This window comes from Dryobates pubescens, chromosome 15, assembly GCF_014839835.1.
Source record: "Dryobates pubescens isolate bDryPub1 chromosome 15, bDryPub1.pri, whole genome shotgun sequence".
In the NCBI taxonomy this organism is placed as follows: domain Eukaryota; kingdom Metazoa; phylum Chordata; class Aves; order Piciformes; family Picidae; genus Dryobates; species Dryobates pubescens.
Genome location: NC_071626.1, coordinates 26,163,321 through 26,182,313, shown reverse-complemented (window position 1 = coordinate 26,182,313; position 18,993 = coordinate 26,163,321). Strand labels below are relative to the sequence as shown.

The 18,993-nt window shown below is 47.9% G+C and overlaps 1 protein-coding gene across 13 annotated transcripts in view; it reads left to right on the top strand.

Moving 5' to 3' along the window:
* Positions 1 to 18,302, top strand: part of ERC1 (ELKS/RAB6-interacting/CAST family member 1) — a 409,085-nt gene extending 390,783 nt beyond the window's left edge. For all 13 annotated transcript variants that reach the window (XM_054168189.1, XM_054168181.1, XM_054168180.1 and 10 more), the window contains one exon: positions 18,151 to 18,302. In XM_054168189.1, the coding sequence (XP_054024164.1) occupies positions 18,151 to 18,288 (138 nt within the window). In that variant the 3' untranslated portion in view covers positions 18,289 to 18,302. The remainder of the gene's footprint in view (positions 1 to 18,150) is intronic.
* Positions 18,303 to 18,993: the final 691 nt, after the last annotated feature.

The following is an 18,993-nucleotide window of genomic DNA, read 5'->3' as shown; positions in this document are numbered from 1 at the left end:
CTTACAACCTTTTTTTCCTCATTCCTTCCTACATCTCTGCTCAGTTTTTTGATGTCACTCCTATTACCAACTGGTTGTTGTTGTTGCCATTGCTTTTTTTTTGTTCCTTAGTTCAACTACTGTAAGGAACTCATTCCAGAAAGAAATATGACAAACTTTGCCTCTTTTAGTCCAGACTTTGGATTATAGTGCAGATTTATCTATTTTTCCCTACATCATTTACTTTCCTATATCTATACCAAATTGTGTGCAGTATGCACGCATGCTGGTGTAAGGCCCCTGCAGTCAAGAGTGGATTTGTGGGTCAGTGAATGCTATCTTCAGCTATCCTGAGCACTCCAGCTCTGCTTTTCTTCTTTTGTGACGTTTAAGTTCATTTCTTTGCACTTTCAACTTGAGGCTGAATTTAGATCCAAGAATTGGGGAGAGCAGCTCAGCAGCCTAATTACAGGAAGCCAACAGAAGGGTGTTGAATGAATGATAAAGAAGAGCAGAGCTCTGGAGATAGATATGTCTGTAAGAGGGCCTAGATGGCACAGGAGAGTGGATCTCTGTCTTTGCACACTTGCTTGGTTCAGCCTGTGCTGTGTGCCTCCCTTGATGCCTATATTTGTATCTAGAGACCTCACACATGCCTTTTTCCTGCACAGACTGCCAGCCCCTACACACCCAGAGTCAGCATTTTATAGGCCTCTTGGCTTCTGTAATCACTGCTACAAATGTTTGGGTTTTTTCAGTATAATGCATGCCAGCCTCATGGATTAAGGAACTGTGACTCCTGTGTTGTAGATCAAAACCTGAGCCATACCAGTTTGAACCACCTTGTGTGGCAGGTTGGGCTGAAGCACCAGGTGACAAAACCTGTAGCACATACATTAGGGGACTTGAGCACCTCCCTTATGAAGAGAGACTGAGAGCCCTGGGGCTGTTCAGGCTGGAGAAGAGAAGGCTGAGAGGGCATCTGATCAATGTCTATCAATAGCTGAGGGGTGGGTGTCAAGTGGAGGGGGCCAAGCTCTTTTGGGTGGTGCACAGCAATCAGACAAGGAACAATGGATACAAACTTGAAGAGAGAAGGTTTCAGCTCAACATGAGGAGAAACTTCTTTGGTGTGAGGGTGCCAGAGGCCTGGAGCAGGCTGCCCAGAGAGGCTGTGGAGTCTCCTTCTCTGGAGCCTTTCCAAGCCCACCTGGATGCATTCCTGTGCAGACTGCCCTGGGTGATCCTGCTTTGGGAGGGGGATTGGACAGGATGATCTCTGGAGGTCCCTTCCAACCTCTAATGTACTGTGAGGTGTCCCTGGCCATGGCAGGGGGTTTGAACTGGATGATCCTTGAGGCCCCTTCCAACCCTCACAATTCTATGATTCTATGATACTGTGATCCATGAGACATCTCTGAAAACAAAAGTAAAGGCTGGATGTGGGCAAAGCTTGGATGTCCCTGAAGTAACTGGACTAATCTGTTACAGCTGTGATGGCTTTAATAAAAGCAGGATCCATGGTGATCAGTAATATCTTCTATTTCATGGAATCCTCATAGAATCACAGAAGGGCTTAGGCTGGAAGAGACCTTAGAGATCATCTAATCCAACCTCCCTGCCATGGGCAGGGTCACCCCTCAACCAGCCCAGGTTATTCAAGGCCACGTCCAACATGGCCTTGAACGCCTGCAGGGAGGAGGCATCCACAGCCTCTCTGGACAATCCATTCCAGACTCTTGCCCCCCTTGCAGTGAAGCATTTCTTCCTAAGATCCAATCTAAACCTGTACTCCTTCAACTGAAATCCATTTCCCCTTGTCCTATGGTTGGACACTCTTGTAAAAAGTCCCTCTGCAGCCTTCCTGTAGGATCCCTTCAGCTATTGAAGGCAGTTTTAAGGTTCACCCAGAGTCTTCTCTTCTCCAGACTGACCAATTCTGGGTTCCCTCAGCCTATCCTCACGGCAGAGGTGTTCCAGCCCCTGGATCATCTTTGTGGCGCTTCTCTGGACCTGTTCCAACAGATCTATGTCCCTCTTGCAATCAAGAGAGTGTAGGTAATTACAACAGAAAAGTCTTTCAGTGCAAACCAGCATCTGTTTTCTTTCCAGTTCCATCTACTGGTCTAATAGAAAATAGTATTTCTCAAACTTTGCTCTTCTGTTAGCAGCACTTGGGGGGATGAGACAGTAAAGAGAGCATTAAAGTATCCATTTTGAGAAAAATCATTCTCTGAGTTGTCTCAGTGGAGAGGAAAAATGTATTTTCCTATCCTCTGTGTTCATTCTGTATTGCTATCACCACAGGTTTTACTTACTGCTCTGCTTGTAATTCCCATGCATAACTAACACCAGCTAAAATCAAGCATAGCAGTCTCTTCTGCTTTCCTGGGCTCACTTGGATTGTATTGAGCAAGCTTCTGCTGAAAGACACAAGCTAATGATAGATTTCAGTTTGCAAAGCAGATCTTTCACTGAGCTTTTCTGCTTCCAGCTGCAGAACTGCCTTTGTGCTGCAAGTATTCCCAGGGGGGCTGCAGATCAGCTCTCCAGATTTGCAGAAGCCCATCACAGGGATACCCACTTTGCATCTTTGGAATGTTAATGAGTTTTGTAAATTATTTGAAATCCAGTGCCTTAACATTCACTCCTGTCCCTTCTAATATGATCTGCTGCAGATAATGCTTCACAAGCCTCAGTGGGAAAAAATTAATCCTCTTGAATGTTAAGAAGTGCTAACATGATTAGGGAGGATGCATTTAACTGAACACCAATAATATGTAAGAATGGTGCTTAATGTATCCACTTCTTGCCAATGAGATGGTTGACTTGGATTTAGTTTGGAGGGATTGTGGAGCTTTTTTCATAAATAGTTGAGAATTCATTGTCATGCTGCTGCTGTTGGAGCTGTGATTTCCCACTGCAGCAACTAGTCCTGGTGAAGGTTGGTCCTGATCATAGCTAATAGAATCATTGAATCAACCAGGTTGGAAAAGACCTCAGAGATCAGAATCACAGAATCAACAGGTTGGAAAAGACCTTCAAGATCATCAAGTCCAACCTATCACCCAGCACCATCTGATCAACTAAACCATGGCACCAAGTGCTTCATCCACTCTTATTTTAAACACTTCCAGGGATGGGGACTCCACCACCTCCCTGGGCAGTACATCCCAATGGCCAATCACTCTTTCTGTGAAGAATTTCTTCCTAACATTCAGCCTAAACTGCAACATTATTTTAGAATCATAGAATTGTTGGGGTTGGAGGGAACCTCAAGGATCAGCCAGTTCCAACCCCCCTGCCATGGCCAGGGACACCTCACACCACAGCAGGTTGCACAGAGCCACATCCAGCCTGGCCTGAAAAACTCCCAGGGATGAGGCTTCCACCACCTCCCTGGGCAAACCATTCCAGTGTCTCACCATCCTCCTGGGGAAGAATTGCTTCCTAACATCCAATCTGAAGCTACCCATTTCTATCTTTTTTTCCATTCCCTCTAGTCCTCTCATTACCTGAAACCCTAAAAGTCCCTCACCTGCCCCATTTTCCCTCTTTTCCCCCTCAAATCCCACAGCACCTGGGCTCTGTTGGAGTCTCCTCCCACCCCAGGTGTGGCCACTTGGCCCTCCCCACCCACTCCCCTTTTTAATCCCCACCAGGAAAGGCAGAAGCCCTAAGTTGAGCCCATCTGGGCTGAGGGATCCTCCTCTCATCACTGGTGAGTGCCCATGGTGCACCCTGGGTGATGGTGGTGGTGACAACAAAGGCTGGGGGGGCCTGGTGGCCCCCCGGTTGTTAGGACCAGAATTGATGACTCCTCCAATCTCATCCACGGGTGCTGGCTGAGCCTCCTTACTGGGGCTGAGCTATCATCAAGTCCAACCTATTACCTAACACCTCCTGACAGCTAAACCATGGCTCCAAGTGCCACATCCAATCCTTTTTGAACACCTCTGGGGTCAGTGACTCCACCTCCCCCCTGGGCACCACATTCCAATGGCCAATTACTCTTTGTATGAAGAACTTTCTCCTCACCTCCAGCCTAAGCTTCCCCTGGCACAGCTTGAGATTGTGTCCTCTTGTTCTGGTGCTGCTTGCCTGGGAGAAGAGACCAACCCCTTCCTGGCTCCAACCTCCCTTCAGGTAGCTGTAGAGAGCAGTAAGGTCTCCCCTGAGCCTCCTCTTCTCCAGGCTAAACAATCCCAGCTCCCTCAGCCTCTCCTCACAGGGCTTGTGCTCGAGGCCGCTCCCCAGCCTTGTTACCCCCTACACCCTGCAGGTCTCTAAGATGTGCTGGGAAGGCTCAGACACAAGTGAGGAGTTTTCTGTAGCTTCTCCTGGTGGGCAAAAATAGTATATGAAGTAGATGTAAGCTTTTCACTCTTCCAGTACACCCACAGTGACCCCTAGAAACTTCAGCTGTTGTCAGAGAAGCGTCGTGTCCGCATCGGCACCGTGGCTCTACGGGCAGTTTATTGCCATTTTGTGAACTCTCAGTGCTTGGTTGGTACCTCTCATGTTGCTTTGTGCTGCCATGAAGTTCAGCTCTATTCCTCAGTAATTAAACTGATGCTGTCTATCTCATTTGTTGCTGGCACTTTGTGAAGCTGAGTTACTGCAGTGAAATGTTGGTCTGTTTGTAACAATGAAGGCTGAAGCCAGTACTTTGGTATCACAAAGTCTAGACTCAAACCAGTGTACTAGAGTAAGATGTGGACAGCACAGAACCAGCAGCGCTTGGAAACATGTCATTAAGTTATTCATGGGATGAAAAATGCTCTTTTGAGACAGTTGTAACCCAGGGTCCCCAAAGAAGTTGACCAGAACTGTTTCTGGAACTGTCCTCCTCTGGCCAGTTCATGCTCTGTTCAACCTTTCTTATTAACAAACAGAAGTTACCAGAAGGAATGTGCTGCCCAGGGAGGTGGTGGAGTCGCCGTCCCTGGAGGTGTTCAAGGGGAGATTGGATGTGGCACTTGGTGCCATGGTCTAGTCATGAGGTCTGTCGAGACAGGTTGGACTCGATGATCCTTGGGGTCTCTTCCAACCTTAGTTATACTGTGACACTGTGATACCATGTTCTAAGTCTCAACACTAAGAAATAAATCCTCCATCCATTCATTCATTCATTCTCCTAGCAACTTCTATCAAATCAACCTTTCCTTCCACTTTGTCCTAGACTTATCATGATGTTCATATTCTTGGGGCTCCGTAGAATTACTGCTGTTTCACATTTCAGATGGTTGCCTTTAAGTGAGGGATTTTATTCCTGCCTGAAAGGAAATGACAGTAAGAGCATAACAATACTGTTCACCTTTTTAGTTGCACTTTGGGTTTTCCTTTTCTCTTACCTCTACAAAGGGGAAGAGTGGAGTGGAAACAGGAAACTGCTGAAAATTGTCATTTTAAATGGTGGTGGTGTGCTCCACTGTGGTTGGAAGGCAGCAGTGTGAGAAAGCAAAAAGTGACAAAGAGGCATTAGTAGTAGGCCACAGTGTTTGGTCTGTTAATAGCTTAGCATTCTTGTAAATGTTTCTTAGCACTTCCAGTCCAGCTCTAAAGCACGTGGTGCCTCATACTGCGGAGAGCTCCTTCTTTTCAGACATTCCTACAGTGACAGTCATTTAAAGCCCTATGAGGAGAGGCTGAGGGAGCTGGGGTTGCTTAGCCTGGAGAAGAGGAGACTCAGGGGTGACCTTATTGCTCTCTACAACTACCTGAAGGGAGGTTGTAGACAGACAGATGTTGGTCTCTTCTCCCAGGCAGCCAGTCCCAGAACAAGAGGACACAGTCTCAGGCTGTGCCAGGAGAGGTTTAGGTTGGATGTTAGGAAGAAGTTCTATACAGAGAGAGAGATTGCCCATTGGAATGGGCTGCCTGGGGAGGTGGTGGAGTCACCATCATTGGAGGTGTTCAGGAGGAGACTTGATGGGGTGCTTGGTGCCGTGGGTTAGTTGTTTGGGTGGTGTTGGATTGGTTGATGGGTTGGACACGATGATCTTGAAGGTCTCTTCCAACCTGGTTTATTCTATGTATGTAAGTTCTGTGTATGTAAAAAAAATACTTCTTTCATCCACCAGAAGAGGACCTACCCATTTGACATAGTTTTCTGAACCCTAGGAGTACAAGGATGCATTTTGCTTCCTGGCTCCCTGCCACTGGTGCTTCTTTCCAGCATGTCCTGGCTTTGTCCAGCCTGGTGGAGTCCTGCCTATGTCTGCTGGCCCTCAGACACCATTTTCTTCCCACACCATCAACCTGTTCCTCTTCCCCAGAGATGTGTCCAGCAGCATTTGCAGTGTGACTTGTTGTGCAGGGCCTGGGCAGATGCATCTCCATAAGGTACAATCTTGGAAGACACCTGCTATGGAGCTTGTCCCTCCCCACTACTAACATGGTGCTGCCCCTGTGGCTGATTTGTCTATGAGTTACAGTGAGAGCCCTTTTTGTAAAGTCATGATGGTCACAGAAGAGCCTTTGTGGTAAGGGAGGGTTGCCTTCTGTGTACCAGCTTCAGCCAAAGTCCAGACCATCTAGGGACTGCTGCTGACTGATCCTTTCCCAAGAAATCAGGGATGTCTTTTCTGCTTAGCATCTCATAGCAGAGGAGGAAAAAAGGTGATAATGTCACTTCACCATATCAGAAGCATCTTGCTGTATCAGCTAAATAGTCATGGCTTAGTTCCACACAATCACAGAATGTGAGGGGCTGGAAGGGACCTCGAAAGCTCATCCAGCCCAACCCCCCTGCCAGAGCAGGAGCACCTAAAGCAGCTCACACAGGAACACATCCAGGCAGGGCTTGAATATCTCCAGAGAGACAGACTCCACAACCACCCTGGGCAGCCTGTGCCAGGGCTCTGTCACCCTCACAGGGAGAAAATTCTTCCTTCTGTTTCCATGGAACTTCCTCTGCCTCAGCTTCCACCACTGCCCCTTGTGCTGTCCTTGGGCATCCCCCAGCAGAGCCTGGCTCCAGCCTCTGGGCACTCACCCTGCACATCTTTATCAACATGAATGAGGTCACCCTCAGGCTCCTCCTCTCCAAGCTACAGAGCCCTCAGCTTCCTCAGGCTCTCCTCATGAGGAAGATGTTCCACTGCCTTCATCATATTTGTGGCTCTGTGCTGGACTTTTTCAAGCAGTTCCCTGAGGTCACAATATTCCAGATACAGCCTCACCAGGGCAGAGTAGAGGGGGAGGAGAACCTCTCTCTGCCTACTAACCACAGCCCTTCTAATCCACCCCAGGATGCCATTGGCCTTCTTGGCCACCAGAGCACATTGCTGGCTCATGGCCAACCTTCCATCCACTAGGACCCCCAGGTCCATTTCCCCTTCACTGCTCTCCAAAGAGTACAATTCACATCGCAGATAATTAGTATTTCCCTCTGAGCAAGCGAGTGTTAAGCTTTGTGTCCGAGAGGACGCCAGGCCGCAGCTATGGAGTTCCACTTTCAAAGTGAATTCTGAGAGGATTAAACACACATTTTTTATTTGTTACACACACAGTGTTGCCAGTGGGATAAACTTCACTCAGCTACAAACAGCTGTCTTACAAACATCCTGTGAACTTTGCTCACATCCCACTTGTGTTCTTATTTCTGTATCGTCTATGAGAAACAACTTGGCTTCTGTCTTGACTCAGCCACGTTTTGCATTTTAGTCATTCTGCATTACCCTATGCCTTCAGGCTTCACCCTGTCATGCTTCTCTGGCTGCTCTTCCCTTAGCTTGTTCTTTCCCCCCCCCCCCCCGATTTATGTCATTGATTTTTAATTTGTGATCTTATGGGAATGCAGAATGTATTTTGAAGTCCAACAGCTCTCTCCTGGCCTCTGTTAGAAACAGTCATAGCAGTAATAATGGCAACAACTGATCTCCTTCATCATGTGCAAATATGTTTCCTGAGTTTAGCTGAGAAAGCACTGGATGTGGGGACTGCCTGCAGTGATTGCATGGCACAGCATTTTAAACTATTCCATTAAATTAAGACTTGGGGTGAGGATAAGAGCTTGGGGTCAGCCTGGTGGCTTTTAAATACTGGTGGAAGTCAGAAGCGTTGTCCCTGACTTGGCCATATCCACAGCACCTTGACACAATCCATTTGCATCGCTGCATGGAATTGCTAACTTTAATTAAAATATAGACTATCAATCAGTAACATTGATTACTCCTAACTTTAAAAGAGAGATAAAGAGAAAAATGCTGCTTTCAGGACATGGCCAAGTGTTTAATAGGGCTGTGGGAGTGGTGTGTCAAAAATTTCCTGCGCTCTCGCTTCAAACAGTTCCTAGAGGATGAAGCAGCCTGATCTATTACTTTATTGGTTTTGAGGGCAGCTCACCTCTCCATATGTTCTGCTATAAATAACAAGTTCTGATGCTCTGTGCCTTGCTGAGACACAGTGGTCCTCATGGAGGCTTTTTGCAGCATCTCCTGGCATGAGCTGCTGCTATGGGTTCTGCTTGGCTGTGCAGGGGTCGCTGGGGTGGCCTCTCTGGGTATTCTTTCTGGACAAAAGGAACCACATACAGGAGCAGCCAGGTCCTCTGTCAGCTTGTCAGGCCCACTGGATTGTATGAAACAAAGTGTTCCATGGGAATTTCTTTCCTGGAGTATCTGTCAGAAATTTCATCACTAACAGGATTCTCCATGACTTCATAATGAAGGAAATTAACTTAAAGAGAAAGGGCAGACAGGTCTCAAGCTCTGACCCTGGAATAACTGGCTGCATATGACTGCAGCATTTCATTCAGGTCCTTCCTCAGGTACAAAACCATCACTGCCTGCTAACCCTCTGGCCTCTTCCACAACTCATCATCTAGGACATGTAAGGAAGGTATTTAAGATTGGCCTTGTAGACAGGTGAATTCTCTCTATGACTATTGGGTACTGCCTTGTCTAAACAGGCAGAGTCCCTGTGGTGATGTGGAGGCCTGCAGGCTGGGGTCAGAGTGGCTGGAGAGCAGCCAGGTAGAGAGGGACCTGGGGGTGCTGGTCGATGGTAGGCTGAACATGAGCCTGCAGTGTGCCCAGGCAGCCAAGAGGGCTGATGGCATCCTGGCCTGCATCAGGAACAGTGTGGCCAGCAGGAGCAGGGAGGTCATTCTGCCCCTGTACACTGCACTGGTTAGGCCACACCTCGAGTCCTGTGTCCAGTTCTTTCAATATTCAATATTCAGTATCACTAAGGTTGGAAGAGACCTCAAAGATCGAGTCCAACCTGTCACCACAGACCTCATGACTAGAGTAGGGAGGACACTAGTGCCCACTGCAGGCTTGAACTCACAAGCTTCTGGGCCCCTCAGTTTAGGAAGGAGGTTGACTTGCTGGAAGGTGTCCAGAGAAGGGCAACAAAGTTGGTGAGGGGCTTGGAACACAGCCCTGTGAGGAGAGGCTGAGGGAGCTGGGGTTGCTTAGCCTGGAGAGGAGGAGACTCAGGGGTGACTTTCTTGTTCTCTACAACTACCTGAAGGGAGGTTGTAGACAGACGGATGTTAGTCTCTTCTCCCAGGCAGCCAGTCCCAGAACAAGAGGACACAGTCTCAGGCTGTGCCAGGGGAGGTTTAGGTTGGCTGTTAGGAGGAAGTTCTACACAGAGAGAGTGATTGCCCATTGGAATGGGCTGCCTGGGGAGGTGGTGGAGTCACCATCATTGAAGGTGTTCAGGAGGAGATTTGATGGGGTGCTTGGTGCCATGGGTTAGTTGTTTAGGTGGTGTTGGATTGGTTGATGGGTTGGACGTGATGATCTTGAAGGTCTCTTCCAACCTGGTTTATTCTATGTATTCTATCATCAGAGAAAGCAAGGGGCCTGGTACAAGCCCAGCAGGAAGGGTGCATCGCAGAGCAATTCTGGCAGTGTCTAGCAATTCTGCTTCAAGAGAGTGAACTGACACCTAAGGGAATGCATTGCACCTGGAGCTAGGAGAAGGAGCTGCCCAACTCTTTGTCACAGCACCTTGAACATGCAGAATTGTGAGCTGTTAGAGAGGATTATTGGGGTTGTGAGGTTTTCTTCTGTTCTGCACGCTTAGGTCAGTGGTGCCAGAGCCTAGGAGACATCCCTGTGATACAGGCAATTACTATTCTTTGTTGTACTTAGCAACAGAACAACAGCTTTCTGTACACTAAAGCAGCATTGATTAATTTTCAGTGTCTAGCATACACCAGAGCTTCCATGAACAGAAAATTGTCCTCTGACTGTGAAATCATTACTGCTGTGGCTGGAGGATGGACATATTACCTGCAAGTGCAGGATTTGCAGGGAGGATTCTCCATTCAAATGCAAAATGCAACTTACAGGGATTTATTTTATGCCTTTAGCCCATTTATATGATTTTGAAGTTGATTCTTTACCAAGGAAACAAGGAGGAGAAGCAGGGAGAAGGAGAAGATTTCTGTTAATCACAAAGCTTAGAGGTGCTTACGATCACAGGCTCACAGGATGTCAGGGGTTGGAAGGGATCTCTGGAGATCATCGAGTCCAACCCCCCTGCCAGAGCAGAACCATACAATCTAGTTCAGGTCACAGAGGAACACATCCAGACAGGACCCTGAAAGTCTCCAGAGAAGGAGACTCCACAGCCTCTCTGGACAGCCTGTTCCAGTGCTCTGTGACCCTCACAGTAAAGAAGTTCCCCCTTCTGTTGAGGTGGAACCTCCTGTGCTGCAGCTTACATCCATTGCTCCTTGTCCTATCCCAGGGAGCAAGTGAGCAGAGCCTGTCCCCTCCCTCCTGACCCCAGCCCTCAGCTATTTATAAACATTTATTAAACCCCCTCTAAGTCTTCTCTTTTTTTATGAGTGCAGGATAAATCTCATGTGCACAGTTACTTCAAATATATGGTGCAAGAGGCCTCACAACTTTCAGGCTTCTTTGTCAGAATTGGTTGCAAGATTTATTCAAAGTATTTCAATACATTTGAAACATCTTTTCAAAGTTCACATGATCTTAAAGGTCAAGGCAGAAGGTTTCATCTGAAATATACTTCAATTTTTCAATGGATGTTTGAAATCTTTTTGAAACAGCTAACATAAAACCAGAATTCCCAGAGAGACCAAAAATACTTCAGGTTCTACATGGGTTTTATTTTTGTAAGTTGGGCAGGCTGGAATTTCCACATCCCTACCCCTTCCTTTTGGCCTGTAGCTGAGAAGTAAAAGTTGTCATGCAACTGGCTGTCGTGACTTCAAACACACATCTTGATGCTGCTCTGGGAGCATGCAGGAACTCCAGACCATCTCAGTCTCACAGTATAACTAAGGTTGGACAAGACCTCCAGGATCATCGAGTCCAACCTGTCACCACAGACCTCATGACTAGACCATGGCACCAAGTGCCACATCCAATCCCCTCTTGAACACCTCCAGGGACGGTGACTCCACCACCTCCCTGGGCAGCACATCCCAATGAAGAACGACTCGCTCAGTGAAGAATTTTCTCCTCACCTTGAGTCTAAACCTCCTCTGGTGCAGTTTGAGACTGTGTCCTCTTGTTCTGGTACTGGTTGCCTGGGAGAAGAGACCAACCCCTTCCTGGCTACAACCACCTTTCAAGTAGTTGTAGAGGGCAATAAGGTCTCCCTGAGCCTCCTCTTCTCCAGGCTAAATACTCCCAGCTCCCTCAGCCTCTCCTCACAGGGCTGTGCTCAAGGCCTCTCCCCAGCCTTGTTGCCCTTCTCTGGACACCTTCAAGTGTCTCAATGTCCTTCCTAAACTGAGGGGCCCAGAACTGGACACAGGACTCAAGGTGTGGCCTAACCACTGCAGAGTCCAGGGGCACAATGACCTCCCTGCTCCTGCTGGCCACACTGTTCCTGATCCAAGCCAGGATGCCATTGGCCTTCTTGGCCACCTGGGCACACTGCTGGCTCATGTTTAGGCGGCTGTCAATCAGCACCCCCAGGTCCCTCTCTGTTTGGCAGCTCTCCAGCCACTCTGACCCTAGCCCCACCACATTTACAAAGCCACCAACAGCAGAAGAAAGAAATTCTCTGCAGTGAGGGTGGTGGAGCAGGCTGCTCAGGAAGGTTGTGAATGCCCCATCCCTGGAGGTGTTCAAGGCAGGGATAGATGAGGCCTTGAGCAGCCTGGGCTGGTGGAAACTGTCCCTGCCCATGGCAGGGAGGTTGGAACTGGATGATCTTTAAGGTCCCTTCCAACCCAAACCATTCTATGGATCTATGCAAAAGGCCCTAACCCTTGGCCTGAGATTCAGTGTCCTGTAACATACTTGGAGACAAAACAAAGGTTAAGATTAAATCAGTTGAATTTCCCTTTGATGCTTATTCCTGTTACTTTAAGCTCTAAACATATTTTTCAGACTAACCATAGCCTGATCCAGAAACATCTAAACCTTGGAAAACATAATTCCAGATGCTGACATGGCAGCACTGTGCACATCCTGCAGCTAGCTTTGCTTTTTGTGCTGCTTTACGAGCTCCTCATCCTCTGTGTTCAGTTTCACTGACCGTGGCCTGAGATGAGATACTAGTTTATTATTTATATATTGATATCCTTTTATATAATCATGGATATATAATTACAATCTAGATAGAATTTATATGATTTTACATAATATTGATATAATTTATTGGTTTTGTGGAATTGTTAACAAGAGGAGAATAACTCTTATGGGAGTTAAGTCTCCTCCATATAAATACATTGTTGAAGGACCTTGGCTTCGTTTTGCCTTGTTTACATCATGGCATAAGCAGAGGCCTGGTGCTTCACAGCTCACCTAGTGTGCATCCTCCTTGTGAGCTAGGAAGTTATTTTCCCTCTGCATGTCAGTTAACCTTTCAATAAGCTCTGGAATACCTTGGAGCACAGAAGCACAATGCAAGCTAAATTCACTGCAAATGATCTGGGAGATATTTTTTTTCACTGATGCAGTTCAACTATAAATGGAAAAGTACTTGTATCATGGACTTGCTCTAAACCCAGGAAGGAAGACAGCAGTGGTGAAAAGTGTCTAAATCTATTGCAGATTATCTGCAAGCCTCCCTTCCCCTGAGATGCTGAAGGTCCTTTCTGTTCTTCTGTCCAAAGATAAATACTATGAAGTACTTCTGGGGTCCTTGCTATCCTTTTCCTTCTGAGCTGTCTATTTTTACTTGTAATCAACTGGGCAAACATATCTGGCCTCTCCTCCTTTTTGGTCATTTCTACAAGGCAAGTGTTTGAATCTCCTCGTACCCCCAGCTGAAAATGCCAACAGGGAAGGACTGTTCACACTCCTTTATTTCCATGTTCAAATGAAACTACTTTTGTTTACGGTGGCAAGAACAACACCAGGAGCAGAACGGATAGGAATACTTTAGGACAAACTTCCCTACAATCTGGACTGCCAAATATCTAGGTGAATTAAGTTCCCCTGTGGAGAACTGGATGTTCCCCATCAGGAAGCTAGTCTGGGCGAGCAGTGACGTGTGCTGCTCACAGCTGTCGGTGAAAGGAGTGATGTAAGCGGAGATGACCTACGTGGTACAGAAATGCTGTGAGCGGCCACATGGGCCAGGGGGGCTTTGTTTAAGTAGAAATCATTGAATCATAGAATTGTCAGGGTTGAAAGGGACCTCAAGGATCATGCAGTTCCAATCCCCCTGCCATGAGCAGGGACACCTCACACTACAGCAGGTTGCCCAGAGCCACATTCAGCCTGGCCTTCAAAACCTCCAGGGATGAGGCTTCCACCACATCCCTGGGCAACCTGTGCCAGGCTCTCACCACCCTCAGGGGGAACAACTTCTTCCTAACATCCAATCTGAATTTACCCATTTCTAGTTTTGCTCCATCCCCCCCTAGTCCTATCACTCCCTGACACCCTAAACAGTCCCTCCCCAGCTGTCTTGTAGCCCCCTTCAGATGCTGGAAGGCCGCAAGAGCGTCTCCTTGGAGCCTCCTCTTCTCCAGACTGAACCACCCCAACTCTCTCAATCTGTCTTCATATTATTAAACCAAAAGCTAGAAAACTCAGTGCAAGACTATGGTTACTGTTTTCTTCAAAGACATTTCATCACAGCCATCTGCCAGCCAGCTGTGCAAGCTTTCTGTCTGTGCTAATTTGCAAAGTGTTATTGCTGGCCTTCAGCGTTCGGAGCCATCTCCTTATGGGCTCTGGATGGGCAAAAACTTCTTTCTTGGAAATATTTTCTTCCTCTGGTTAAGTTGGTTACCTTTGTTTGATTGCATTTGATTTATTTTTGGCGTGGGTTTATTTTGTTTGGCTTACCTTGGTTTTAGAAATACATAAATGCCAATTTCCTTGGTTTTATAAGTACATAAATGCAAGAAACTGAGACATCACTGACTTTGCAGTACTGCCCCACTGGAAACAACATCCTGCAGGCTTCTTGTCCCTTGTCCAACGACCTCCTTTCAGTTTTAAGGTTAATTTCTTTGAAGTGCTTTTGCATTGGATTATTTAATTACTTTGTCCTTTCCCGGAGCTTCAGCTGGAGGATGTTGCAGAGGTGCCCGGCGGAGGGGTGCAGGCTGGGCAGGTGATGGTGCCGCAGCGCCGTGAGCTGTCTCTGCTCACACTGCCCTCTCCTGGCTCGCCTCCCGCGGGCCCAGAGCTGAGGTCCCTTGCAGGAGCTGCATGAAGAAAAGGAGAATTAGATCGTTGGCTGCTTCTCCCGCTGCTTGCTGGCTCTCCCGGCCCTCACAGTCTCCCACCCATCTGCGAACGGCACTGTGAAATCCCTGCACCGGCCCAGGAAGCCAAGGCAACCCTGTCTCTGTGTTCAGCCTTCAAACCAGTCCCATGGAATTGCTCCAGCAGTTAGGTGGTTTGCAGGCTGCTGTAACTGGGGCCACCTGAAATCGCTGGGTTTTCACTAAGCTGAGCAATCTGAGACTCAGAGGCAGTCCCTGAAGCCCAGTCTCCTGGCTTTCAATGTTCAGCACTGCTTCTAGCTGGCTGTGCTGACTCTTTCAGTCCTGCTTGCTGACTGGACCTCTCCTAAGCTTATCCATCCATTGCATGTTTCTGACAAATAACTCTGCCAGGCTGTTGGAACCAGGCTGATCACCTATCCACAGTGTGCCTTTCCTGCGCCATTCTGGCTTACTGCAGAATTCCCTGCTTGCTCTCCTGAGAGCCCTTGCAGAGCTCAGAGTGCTCCCCTCCCTCTCGTTTTCCCCACTTCCCCAGCTCATGTCACTCCACAGAGCAGGATCAGGTTGCTTTTGCATTGTGATTCTTGGCACAAGCCCCTCTTGAATCCGTGTAGCTGTTCTGTGAGTACAGCCAGTAGGAACAAAGCACATAAGAACACATTAAACTAACATTCAGCAATGCAAAGCCCAAATAATTTACTATATGCTACCCTGCCTAGTAAAGGGAATAGTGTAGCAGGCTTACCCTTTTAATTTCCTTTCTCTCACTTTTGTCTACAGAAGTCTATACCATTACTTCCTTTCAAAGTGTTTGTATTTATTCTGTAGCTGTTCTTAGGCTGCTTGGGTTCATGCAGTACTTCTTGGAGTGGCAGTCTCCCATGCTTTGCTTTATGCCATCACTAAACAGAGCCATGCTGGAGTAGCCAATTAAAATTTTAATTGTGGTAATATAACCTTTCCCACTGCATTGTGCTTTTATGGTGGTAAAATGATCCTTACTGTCCTGCTGCTGACAGTTCTACCTTTTGGAAACCTACCACAAGCAATGTTACAAACTGTAGGTCAAGAAATAGATCTGGGGAGACCTCCTGGCTCTCTACAGCTACCTGCAAGGAGGTTGTGGAGAGCTTGGTGCTGCTCTCTTCTCTCAGTTAATTACTGATAGAACAAGAGGGAACAGCCTCCAGCTGCAGCAGGGCAGGGTTAGACTGGGCAGTAGGAAGAATTTGTTCACAGCAGGAGTGGTCAGGGATTGGAATGTGCTGCCCAGGGAGGTGGTGGAGTCCCCAAGCCTGGCTGTGTTTGAAGGTGGTTTGGCTGTGGTGCTTGGGGCTATGGTTTAGGGGTGACCCTTGCAGAGTAGGGCTCTGGGTTGGACTTGGTGATCCTGAGGCTCTTTTCCAACCTGAATGCTTCTGGGATCTGTGATGACCAGTTATCCATTTCCAGGGATGAAAATTACAATCTTACATTCTTTCTGTGTCATATGCTACCACAGGAAAGTTCCCATCAAAATACTAACCACTTAGGAGGAAGAAATGTTAAAGGCCTGACAGATAATCCTAAAACCCCACCAAACTTAAAAGAAAGTTCAAATATAGATAAGCTACTTGCTACAGCTGCTCAAAGTGACAAAGAGCTTTGGATGCAGAAGCTTGCAATACACTTCAAAATCCAAGTGTCTGTACCTCTTACAAATGTGTCTGTCTTATAGGGAATAGACTTTATTAGTGGAAAAAAGGGTTTTGTATAGATAATGTATGAAATAGGTAAGATTGGAAAAGCTATCTGTATTATCTGATCTCCTGAGAGTGTTGCTTCTCCTTATTCTGTTAGATCCTTAGGCAAGGATGAGCAGAGGGCTGGAGCTCCTCTCCTGTGGAGAGACACTGAGAGGGTTGGGGCTGTTCAGTTTGGAGAAGGCTCCAAGGAGACCTTATTGTGGCTTACTTGAAGTTCCATGTCCCATCCTGAGCCAGTTATAGTAGTGTGAACAGTGAATGCTCCAAGAGGAAATGCAGAGTTAGTAAACAAGAATCATGTGTGTCCAACCGCAGTTGTGGGTAGCCAGCTTAGAAGCTAGGAAACAGTCCTGGGAAATCACTGATTACACAGGAAAATTAGAATTCTGGTTAACTCTTGAGTATATCAGTGCTGGGACCACTCTTGTTTGACATCTCTGGTGGTGCCATGGATGTGCATTGGGTGCACCCTCAGCAAGTGTGCTGACAACACCAAGCTGTGTGGTGCCACAGTCAGCTGGAGGGAAGGGATCCATCCAGAGGGACCTGGACAGGCTGGAGAGGTGAGCCCGTGACAGCCTCATGAGGTTCAACAAGACCAAATGCAAGGTCCTACAGCTGGGTCAGGGCAATCCCAGGCACCAATACAAGCTTGAGAGCAGCCCTGGAGAAAAGGACCTGAAGGTGCTGGTGGATGAGAAGCTCAACAGGAGCCAGCAGTGAGCACTTGCAGCCCAGAGAGCCATAGCCAGCAGGTCAGGAGAGGTGATTCTCCCCCTCTGCTCTGCTCTGATGAGACCATACCTGGAGCACTGTGTCCAGCTCTGGAGCCTCTGTTCCTGGAAGGATCTGGAGGTGCTGGAAGGTGTCCAGAGAAGGGCCATGAGGATGAGCAGAGGGCTGGAGCTGCTCTGCTATGAGGACAGACTGAGAGAGTTGGGGCCGTTCAGTCTGGAGAGGAGAAGGCTCCAAGGAGACCTAATTGTGACCTTCCAGTATCTGAAGGGGGCTACAAGAAAGCTGGGGAGGGACTGTTTAGGGTGTCAGGGAGTGATAAGACTGGGGGGAATGGAGCAAAACTAGAAATGGGTAGATTCAGAGTGGGTGTTAGGAAGAAGTTGTTCCCCCTGAGGGTGGTGAGAGCCTGGCACAGGTTGCCCAGGGAGGTGGTGGAAGCCTCATCCCTGGAGGTTTTGAAGGCCAGGCTGGATGTGGCTGTGAGCAACCTGCTCAGCAACCTGGTTGGAACTGGCTGATCCTTGAGGCCCCTTCCAGCCCTGACAATTCTGTGGTTCTATTCTGTGTAATTGTGTAACCTTCCTATTAATTTCATCTAGGAAATGGTTCTGAAGAAGTGACCTATGAAACATCCTGTTGTTTATGAATAAAAGTCAAACTGTTTAACATAACATCCTAGCAAAATGCTGTACTGCTTCTGGAATAGAGTTTGCTTTCAGAAGAACATCCTACAGAGGGAGATTTTGTAACATTTATCATAGGTCAAGTTATTCAGGGGTAGCTAAGTCAGTTAGTTTTCCCATGTGGTCGTGGCCTTAACTGGGAAGGTCACAATCCAGGTCCTGTGGAAGGAAGAAGTGAAGCAAAGAGTGGGAAGAGCATCCAGATTCAGGTAAGGGGAGCGACCAAGGGAAGGTGCTGATGCTGGCAGTGCAGCTCTGCTAGCTGCCTTGCTAGCGCGGTGCTGTAGCTCAGAGCTGAGCCTGCTGGGCAGGTCTCACGATAGGGTGAAGCTGTCTGCCGTCAGAGGGTGACCATGGCCCTGTGTGTCTCTTGCAGCTTCGTGACGAGCTAGAGAAGGGCGAGAAGGAGAGCGCGGAGCTGCAGGAGTTTGCCAACGCCATCCTGCAGCAGATAGCAGATCACTGCCCTGACATCCTGGAGCAAGTCGTCAATGCCCTCGAGGAGTCATCCTGACCTCGGCCGCCGGCCCCACCAGTGGCAGCAGCGCACCAGTGGCCAAGCGCAGGCAGCCCGAGGAGCCGTGAGCGTGGAGAGGAGCGTGAAAGACAGAAAATGGAACAGAAACTTCCGCTGCACACTGACAAAGAAAACAAAAGCAGAAAACCCCAACCCTCTGGAAACTACCTGCTCTCTGGGTTCTGCCAGGCTGTGATCAATCGCTCACGTTTGCATTCATCTTCTCGCTGCCTTTCTACTCTAGAATCCACTTTCCCACTGACTTTGCTGATGTTGCCATTTGGCTGTAGCTGTGCAGAGCTCTTCCAAGTCTACTGAGCAAAGAAGGGGGGATTCCGCTGAACACACCTGTGTTCCCTAGCTCCAGTTCTCCATGAGGGTGCAGCAGGGTAGCCCTTGCCTTGCATTCATGTATTGCTTTTTTCTCTTCCTTCTCTTTTTTGGAGTTTTGTTGGTTTGGGTGTTTGGGTTTTGGTTTTCTCATAAAAGCTCAAAGCCTGAACTCCATAGTGCTAAAGTCAAACCTGAGCCTGCTCTGGTTATGTCTCATGACTGGCCAGCGTCAGCTAGCTAGCTCAGGACTTGCTGCCTGTCTCAATATTTCTCGTGTTCTTAAATAACAGAGAGAGGAAAGGAAAGTCTCCCCTGTTTGTTCCTCTTAGTCACTTCATCTAGCAGCTGGGAAACAAGGTAGGCATGCTG